The 9,688-nt window shown below is 37.0% G+C and overlaps 1 protein-coding gene across 2 annotated transcripts; it reads left to right on the forward strand.

Annotated features, from left to right (window-relative positions):
• Positions 1–50: 50 nt before the first annotated feature.
• On the forward strand, positions 51–6,534 carry LOC143886832 (Surfeit locus protein 5 subunit 22 of Mediator complex). Of its 2 annotated transcripts, none has more exons than XM_077390975.1 (4): positions 51–311; positions 3,356–3,684; positions 5,342–5,407; positions 5,768–6,534. In XM_077390975.1, exons 2-4 carry the CDS (start codon positions 3,526–3,528, stop codon positions 5,999–6,001), a joined length of 459 nt encoding a protein of 152 aa, XP_077247090.1. In that variant the 5' UTR covers positions 51–311; positions 3,356–3,525; the 3' UTR covers positions 6,002–6,534. The 2 variants fall into 2 exon arrangements, with proteins under 2 accessions (XP_077247090.1, XP_077247091.1); XM_077390976.1 differs by having other exon boundaries at positions 52–311; positions 3,400–3,684.
• The last annotated feature ends 3,154 nt before the right edge of the window (positions 6,535–9,688 follow it).

Raw genomic sequence — 9,688 nt, forward strand, 5'->3', positions numbered from 1 at the left:
GAGCCCTTTTTCCTCTTTTTTGCAAGGGCTCCCTTCAGTCTAGAATTCCTCTCTTTTTGTTATTTCTCTAAACTAAGGGACAGGCTATTGCAAAAAGGAGGTGAAAGGCAGAAAGGGAGCCCCGACTGCATCCTGTTTTCAGCATTATTAATGCACATTCACCTCCATTTTGCAAAGGCGCTCTCTAGTCTAGCATTCCTCTTTAGTTAAATCCAAATCCAAATCCAACGAGCTACAACTCTCCCCCTTTCTGTCTCTCTCGACTCTTACAAGAAGATCGTCTCACATCGGAGAAGGGGAGACACGACCAGGTAATAAATACATTAACGAACCTCTTTCATTCTCTCTCTCTCTCTCTCTCTCTCTCTCTCTCTCTCTCTCTTATTTTGTGCTTCTTCTCCATCTCTTATTTTGGGCTTCTTCTCTATCTTTTATTTAAAACTTGTATTTAATTCCTTCATTTTTATTTTGGGATTTTGGGTTTTCTAAATAAACGATCTTGATTGATTCGGGTTCTCAGTATAAACAGAGAAATTTCAATCATATGAAAAGAGAGAATGCTCATGAGTCATGATTGTCTCTTTCCTAGTACTTTATTTCGCTTCTCTCTTGTTTTCAGTACATGTAGTTTACATGTTTGATGAATTGCTTCAAAGACATGTTTCACAATTTATACATTCTAGTCTCTTCTGGGTTACTTCTCTTTAACTTTATGTTATTGTGATTGCAATGATTGTACTGTTGTAGTTCAAATGTTTAATAAAATGAAATGAATGAAAAGGATCTACTTTTGTTTTTGAGTTCTTAAAATTTAGGTCTTCAGAGCGGGGTTAAATGACAAAACAAATGGAAAATGTGCCGCTAAGATGCGAAGAGGAAAGTTCCAATTCTGCCAAGGATGATAAATGCATATCCGGGGATTTTGTTTTTCTTGCTCATGACATTGACAAGGAAATTAGAATTGCTTTCTAACCGTATTGGATTTATGTCTTGAACAATTTTATACCTTAAATGATTGCCAATAACTCTTCCATAAAGTTAGAGATTGATCCCAGATTTTTGCTAAATCCAAGACAGAAGGTGTCTGCATTGTTTGGACTTTGGATAACACCACAGTCTCCTCATTCACGATCGAAACTTCTTTATGGTTCTGTAAAAGTTTAGATTTTTGGTCAAATTCTCTATCCGACTTGATGTTCTATACATTTTTTTTAGTATCCAGCTGTAACAACTTGAAAAAAAACATATATTGTATGTCCTGAAGAATAATTTTAGTCAACCAAGTTACCAATGTTTTAAATAATGTTATATATATCTTGTAACCAATTTCAACCCACGAACTCGAATTTAGAAACTCTTCGAGGGAGGGGGGGTTATGAGGGAGGGAGGGAGGTTATGTGCCAAGATCGTTCTGTATCCTTTAAAATCTTTGCCGTGGGATTTTTCTTCCAGAGTGAATATGCTGAAGAGAGCAAAATTTAATTGGTGCCTTGATGGGTTTCATTCAAACTGGTGACTTCTGGGAGTATTTTTTTTTTTTTTTGAATGATTACTTTTGGGAGTGTTAGAAATTCAATAGTACTGAACTATTTTTATGGAAGTATTCTGATTTTGAACGTACTCACATTCTTGTAAAAACGCCATATTTCCGGAACCCATATACTGTGATGTTTACCATTCCAATGTGGACTTCCTAATTGTAAATGCTATGGATTGTGTTCGAGACAATCTTTTGTACAATAGTCTCACAATCTGAAATAAAATGAATATTCGATTTCTTCAACTCTATTGCAGAGGAAATTTCGAAGACGAAGCATAGTAGAGTGAGGCCCACCCATATGCACGATCTAGATTGTTCATTAAGTGGTCCCTACCATAGATAGGCCATGCCCCCAAAGTCATCTGTAAGACCTTTGCTCCGCTTTACCATTTTAAAGAGGAGTACAATAGAAGACAACAAATAGTTAAATACAGTAGGGCTCACCCAAACAATCTAATCCGCAACAAATTAGACCGGGTACTGATCTCAAAAGATTTGGAGGCGAGATATCCACTTATTTTACAGAGAGCATTGTCATGTCGTACATCTAACCATTGCCCTATCTTACTGGAACTAAATAATTTTGATAGTGGGCCGAGACCTTTCAAATTTGATCCAGCATTATGGGAGGCTCCATGTTTTGACGATAACATCAAGAAATGGTAGCAAGAAGCGGCATTTGAAGGGTGGAAAGGGTATATACAATTTCAGAAGATAAAACCAGTGAAAGTCAAAATCAAAGAGTGGCAGACAGCACATGACGAAGGGAAGAGATTTAGAAAATAACAAGTATTGCAAGAAATTGAAAATATGGACAGCTTAGAAGAACAAAGAGCTTTGGTGGAGGATGAAAAATTGGCAAGATAGGTTTTGAAAGCAGACTGGAAAGAAATCTCTACTTTCTAGAAGTAGACCCTAGCATCTTGTCCGATCCGGGGTTGCATTCTTTGGTTTTCAAAGGCTCTAGGTTGTCACGCCCCGACCCCACTGTGTAGATATTGTCCGGTTCTGAGTCATCTACCCTCCCCGGTTTTGTTTTCCAGCAGTACTAACCGTGCCTGACCCACTCCGCGGGGGCCGGCCCTTGGAGATGCTGAAAACGCGTCTACACAGGGAGAGAGGGAATCCACATATATAGCCCAGAAACTTTTCCTCCCTTTCCGATTGGGATCTCACATAGGTTGTATGGCATTATTCAATAGTGAAAGTTGTTGCATGTTCATGTGATTAGCTAGAAAAATCAATTTTTGCTTTTGTGGGATAAGCTAGAAAAATCAGTTTTTAAAATGTTCAGAGTCTTGATTGCGAGCTGTTGTGGGATTTGCTAGAAAAATCAGTTTCTAAGCTGTCTCTTAGCTGTTTCTTTCTAGAAAAAATAGTTTCTGCTGTTGTGGAATGAGATATGAGTCTCCTTCTTTCTGTTCTTGATTATTTTGGTTTCTCTTATAGGATGTAAATGAGATCTCTAACATATTTGCAGTTTTAAACATGTGGAATGAATTTCGTTTGTAACATGATATATCATTGTTTGCAACATGATAGTATGTGTAGATGGACACATGTGGGCTCCACATGATATTGAGTCCACCATGTTTAGGGCCCACTTAAACATGGTCATTTGCTGGCCCATTTATTTTGGAACATGGGGGTGTCTATCATATGTGGACCCCACATCATGGCTGGGGTCAACTACGTGGTCAAGTAAGTGTCCACATAATAAACTTTCCGTTTATTTTCTATCCAACTGAACACATCATTTCTCTATTATGTTTATTTTCTCTACGGTTTCCTGACAACTAAACACTCATCTCACAGCTTTTCTTTCCTATTTGTCACGTTATCTCCCTGCACTTTCCCAGTCAAGTGAAGTAATTGAATGGAGCCTTTGTGATATCCTCCCCCTTTTATATTTGGGCGTTTGAAAGAATCTCCAGGATACGGCTTCTGTTTTCATCTCTTGGAAATCTAGGGTTACTGTACGGAAGATGAACAAAGGAGGAGGTGGCCTCGGAGGTGCCAGCAGTGGGCCCACGGCCGCAGCTGCCTCAGCGGCAGCTCAGAAGCAGAAATCTCTCTCGCAACGACTTGACACTGACATTTCCAACATCGTCGAAAATTTCAGCCATCTCGTCAACGTCTCAAGGGTAATCAAATTCTAACCTGCTCTATTACTGTTATTGCTGTGTTTGGATGTACAGCGAAATTGCAACTTGGGTCATTTTAGATTGCAGTTTATATGTAGGTTGGGATCTGAAAGGTCCAGATGGGTCTTCTGCAGTGCAATTTTGTTTAGATTATGAAATGACCCAATTGAAACCAAATTTCTATTTGGCTGTACAGCCAAATGGTCTCTATGATTTGATACAATTCAATCCTCTTACAATTTTACATACGTTAGTGCAATTCACACGAAATTTCAGCATCTCATTAATGTCACAAGGGTAATCTGATTCTAATCTACTCTATTGCTTCTATGGTTGAGTATGCAACTTGGGCCATTTAAGGTTACAGTTTTTGTAAGTTGCGATCTGTAAGGCCCAGATGGGAGTTTGTACAGTGCATTTTACGTTTAAATTTTAATCTGATAAGGCCCGATTGAACCCAACTTGCAATCATGGTTTCAAATTTCAGGTTCGGAATGCATTTCGGTCCTCACCGAAACTGAAATTTCGTCCTATTTCAGTAATTTTGGCTGAAATTTCAGGATAATATTAAATAATAGATAAATTTCAGATTTTTTGGGATTTCCCTTAAATTTCGAAATTTCAGACAGAAATTTCGGCCGGAATTTTAGATGGTTTCAGGTTTACCCCATTTCGATTTCGCTCTTGACCGAAACCCGAAATTTCGGACCAAAATTTCAGATTTCGGTTGAAATTTCGAACCTTGCTTGCAATATAGGTGTACATCAAAATGGTCCTCATAAGATTTGTTACAGTTTTGTGTTAACAATTTTAAAAACATTACATCATATTTTTGTTTCATAAATTTACCTCAGAATGCTCAGCATCTGACTCTGAGCTCCCCACGTGCACTTTTCTCCGGCCACGGCCCAGCTTCAAAACACTTACTAATAGGGGCCTGTCTCACGTACTACTAATAGGAGCGCCTTATTAGTAGGGGGCTTGATTGGGGTTCCACATTTTTTTCATCAATTCATGGTCTTAAAAATGGTTTTAAATGTCCACAAAAACCCTATACGAAACGAACGTAGTGTTTCCCTTTCCATTCCCACTTAAATGCATACCGAAACCAAAATTGTAAGCGCATTAGTGGTATACTACGTGCATGTCACTAGGTGTTAGTATTATGAATGGTTGTCTTGCTGATGTGATGGTTTCTAAGCGCGTATTTGTGCTTATTCTAGCATTTACCGAAGTTTCATCTTAAAACTCTATCATTTGCATATGTTTCCATACATTTTCATGATTTTACGAGATTTCCACCAAAATTTTCAACCGAAACTGAAACATTCCCCTTTTTATGGGGACCAAAACTGAAACCGAAATTTAAAACCTTGGTCTTAAAACCGTTCAATTTAGTATTCAGATCCTGCAATTCGAGTTGTGTCCAATAGGAATGGTTCTAGATTGAACCTGGCATTAATTTAAGAGTTTTGTTTTTTGAAGCTTATCATCTTGTCACTCAAAATGAAAAAGAAAAAGAAAAAAAAGTTATGATCTACTATTACACAATTGCATGAGTTTGCAACATGGTTTGACTTTAAGCATATTGACATTAAGCTTACTAAGATTGGAGATTTTCCTAACACTGTTTGATTCTGCACTTGGGCTTGTGTAGGTAAATGACCCACCATTCAGAAACTCACAAGAGGCATTTCAGATGGAGATGCGCGCAGCCAGAGTGGTAAAACCATTACATCCTCTCGACTTTCCAGATATTTTAGACGTTAAATCCATAGGAATCACATCCTATCTTGGATTTTTTTCAGAAAGACTACTAATTACATATTGAGCTAACCATTAAAAAACTGCATATGTGGACTTTTAAGCCAGAAGTAAATTTATCCCGAAACCGGCAATTTTGAAGAAAAGATCCATGAGTAGAGAATTGTAATCTTTTCTTATGTTTTTACGGTTATATTCATGTAGGCACTGGGATTTTTCCATTTTTAATCACTATCCATTTTTTCTAATAGCTTTATATCCATGATGTAGTGGTTTAAAAGATCTTTACAACTTTCACAGATCCAACTTCTGTGCACAGGTCCAGTCAGCGGATTCGCTCCTCAAGTTAGTTTCCGAGCTGAAACAGACAGCCATTTTTTCAGGCTTTGCATCTCTGAACGAGCATGTGGAGCAACGAATTGTTGAATTTAACCAGCAGGCAGAAAAAACAGACCGCATTTTGGAGAGAATCGGAGAGCAGGCAGCTGCTAGCCTAAAAGAGCTTGAATTTCATTACTATTCTTCCATCCAAAGGACCCAAGCCGAACCATGAGGTTGGAGAGCATCACTCTCTACTTAAATGTTATGTATTGTTTACTTAAAAGTATATGCATTTGCTTTCTTCTAGCATATTCTCATGTTTGGAGAATATTTAACCCATATTAGCAGCTGATTAATCTAGAACAGCGCCATTGTCTTATGGAACATAGATTTTGTTTTCTGCGTTTACAGATGACCATTGATCACTTGTTGGAGTACCTCAATGTCCCTGGTGATATTTTTCTTCTAGGCTCCGTTTCTTTCAATGTAAAAAATGGACATAAAATTTGTTTTATGTTCATTTTTACAGCATAAAACAAATTTTATGTCCATTTTTACGTTGAAAGAAACTGAGCCTTAGATAAAATATGGAAATAAAACTGTCAAAAAAGCCTACGACGAAGTATTGAGATGTACTTTTCCTCTCTGTCTTGCTTTAATTCTACTTGATAATCTCCCTTTAGTTCTTCAAGATGTTCAGGCAAATCTTTGCAAGCAGAAAATGTTTCTAACTCAAAACTGCTAGTAATATTCTCTTGGCACGTATACCCATCTTGATGCTACTAGAATGATCCTCTAATATGTCATTTCATCAATTTGTCGTAAAGGTTCACATTGTAGTCTCTTGAACTAATGATTTTCACTGCACATTGATTTGTTATTTTTGCTTCTGCTATACCACATGAACAGTTGGGCCTACTATTCCAAGGAAGAAGGTTCCTCCCCAATCAATAATTGATCCAATTACCTTTTGTTAAAGTATAAAAGATAAATAATGCCTTTCTCCAGCAGCTTAAGCTTTTGGAGAAGTTGGTAAGTTAACATGGTGTCAAGCCAAGGTCTCGAGTTCAAACCTCTCGGATAGCAAAAATCCACATTCGATTGTCGGCCCAAAGTGGGACCACATGTGTCACGTGTTTGCCAAGTGGGCCACACGTGCGGGGGAGTGTTAAAATATAAAAGATAAATAACGCCTTTCTCCAACGGCTTAAGCTTTTGGTGAAGTTGGTAAGTTAACACCTTTATTGTTTCAAGTAAGTGCTCAGTTTTCCATTGCCACACACTTCTTTTTGGGTAGTTATTTTTTAAGGCTTTATTAGTTTCTAATATTAACCAGCCCATTGACATATGCCAAACATATGTAAAGTGCCATTTGATGCTGACTAGATTTTAAACTCTTAGAACTCAATTAGTTTTATTCACGAGGACCCTTCTGTCCACTGATATTGGTTATATTATTTTCTATTAATAAAATTCAGTTCCTTTATGTGAATAATCACTGCATAGTGTAATTCCTGATATTTATAAATAAACTTTTTTGTGTAAAGAAAAGGGAAAAACTAATATTGGTTGACGTTGTTATCACATTATGCTATTTTTAGTTGCCTGTCAAAACCAGAGGTTCTTTGCCATTTTTTTGAGTCATTTTACTTGTAAATTTTGTTTTTGTATGGTTGAAATGATAAAATCTTCCACTAGTTTTACACCAAAGGATGAGCAAAAGAAGAATGTAATTTAATGCAATCTTCATGTGTAGTTAGATCCTGATCCAATAGTAAACTAATTCTATTTGCCTAGTTTGATATTTCGAAGTCTAGCCCTTGTGAGTTCTATTGGTTTGGTTTTGTTTTGTTTTTTCACTTCCAAGATCCAACACAATCTGAGGTCAATATCAACCACGACTTCAGGGTTTTCTTCCTGCACCGATGCTTTTAGGTTGTAAGTGGCAGTTGAATGATTTAACTCCTCAACTATAGGACTCAAACTCTAGGCCATATGAATGTACCATATTGTTATAATTCAAATCTAGAGATGCTAACTTCTATTCCCATTGTTTTTTTCTGTTGGATTTCATAATATTACTGTAAATCCCTTCACTTACGGCATTATTGGAGTTATATTCTCATGCTTTTATGGGATGAATACTTCGTTAACAACTTCATTTATAAGGCAACTTGGGGTCTTTTAGTGGGGCTGAAAGGCTCATTTCCTCATTATCATAGTACATCTAATCATGGTTTTAAATTTCAACCGAAATCTGAAATTTCGGATTTCGGTGGGGACCGAAACCGAAATTTGGCGAAGTTTCGAATTTCGGCCTTTACCAAACTTCAGCCTAAATTTCGAGAATTTCAGTTTGAAATTTCGAGAAAATTCAATTTTTTTTAAAAAAGAAAGAAATGTTACAAAGTTTCGGCTGAAATTTTGGAATTTCGGGCCTAAATTTCGAAATGAATTAAATAAGCTTTTTTAATTATTATCAAATTTCCAAATTTCGATCGAAATTTCGGAATTTGGTCGAAATTTTGAAATTTTAGGGGTCCGAAACCGGTACCGAAACCGAAATTTTAAACCATGTATCTAATGATCAAACGATATGAACTAATAATCCGCCGCTCTTTCCAATTCAGTTATGTTTTACATATTAATTTGTAAGTTATTGGTTCTATTATTATTATTATTATTACAGAAAAGTGTTGGTGCGCTTGAGCGCACCACGCGCTTGGGCGCACCAAAAAAATGGTGTGCTCAAGTCGTTATAACCCCTCCCATTGGTTTAAATGTTTGCGTCCCACATACAGGAACCAATGAGAGGCGTTATAACGACTTGAGCGCACCAACACTTTTCTCTTATTATTATTATTATACAGTGAAAGCTTCTAGCAATGTCCTCTCTTTAAATAAGCCAGTCTTCTCTTTTGTTTTTTGGAATGGCAAAATAAGCCAGTCTTTTGTGCATTTAATATATTAATGGGCTATATGGAATCTTGTCGTGTTAAGAAGCACATCAAAGGACATGGATTAGATGGGCTAGATGGGCATAGAATGGTTGCAGACATGAACATCAATTAGCTTATCCTTCTAGTGACATGCACATATATGCTGTGGTTCTTTCCTGCCGTGCTTTTTGTAGGTTTTTTTTTCCTTTTTTTTGGAAAGAGGTAATTGCTGTGCGAGGAAAAAAGCATGTCAACAGCTAGTAGTGAAGGGGAAAGCTTCGGATCGACTGATCAGATAATCAATTGTTCAATGCTCGGGAAGGATGAGTAGATCGATAGACCGCTTCGGTTCTTTTGGAAAGTTTCGGTTCTTTCCTGCCGTGCTTTTTGTAGGTTTTTTTTTCCTTTTTTTTGGAAAGAGGTAATTGCTGTGCGAGGAAAAAAGCATGTCAACAGCTAGTAGTGAAGGGGAAAGCTTCGGATCGACTGATCAGATAATCAATTGTTCAATGCTCGGGAAGGATGAGTAGATCGATAGACCGCCCAAGCCAAAGAAAAAAGAAAGCAAATTCCGAATCACGTAAAAGAAAGACACTAAAGAAAGAGTAGAGTATATTAAGTAGTTTCTAAAAATCAAAAGAAAGGCAAGAAAGAATGCGGCGAGGTATCCCAAACAAGATCGAAAAGCTAAAATAGAACTGAATTTTTCTTGATTTGGTTTTAAACTGACTAAGATATACCAACCTAAATTCATATCTGAGAATCTGTCTTGAAATCTAAATATACAGCCTCTCTTATACCTCTGAATTTCAGGGTGTGATTTGTTTCATTAGACACTAGAATCTAGAGCATCAAAATACGACTGAATTTCGCAAAAATAGAAACAATACAAAGATAGTACATCACTGTGCCATTGGGTACATGTCACTAATGAATAATTCACTTCTATCTGCGCCTTGTTTTGCCAAGGAATCTGCCTC

This window comes from Tasmannia lanceolata, unplaced genomic scaffold, assembly GCF_043159265.1.
Source record: "Tasmannia lanceolata isolate RefF3 unplaced genomic scaffold, GAP_Taslan_0.1 ptg000011l, whole genome shotgun sequence".
Lineage (NCBI taxonomy): Eukaryota > Viridiplantae > Streptophyta > Magnoliopsida > Canellales > Winteraceae > Tasmannia > Tasmannia lanceolata.

Bases quoted from the DNA above. Each gene is read 5' to 3' on its own strand.
- LOC143886832 (XM_077390975.1), top strand. From the start codon at position 3,526: ATGAACAAAGGAGGAGGTGGCCTCGGAGGTGCCAGCAGTGGGCCCACG. The intron at 3,685-5,341 runs GTAATCAAATTC...GGGCTTGTGTAG, and splicing joins ATCTCGTCAACGTCTCAAGG to GTAAATGACCCACCATTCAG. The intron at 5,408-5,767 runs GTAAAACCATTA...TTCTGTGCACAG, and splicing joins AGATGCGCGCAGCCAGAGTG to GTCCAGTCAGCGGATTCGCT.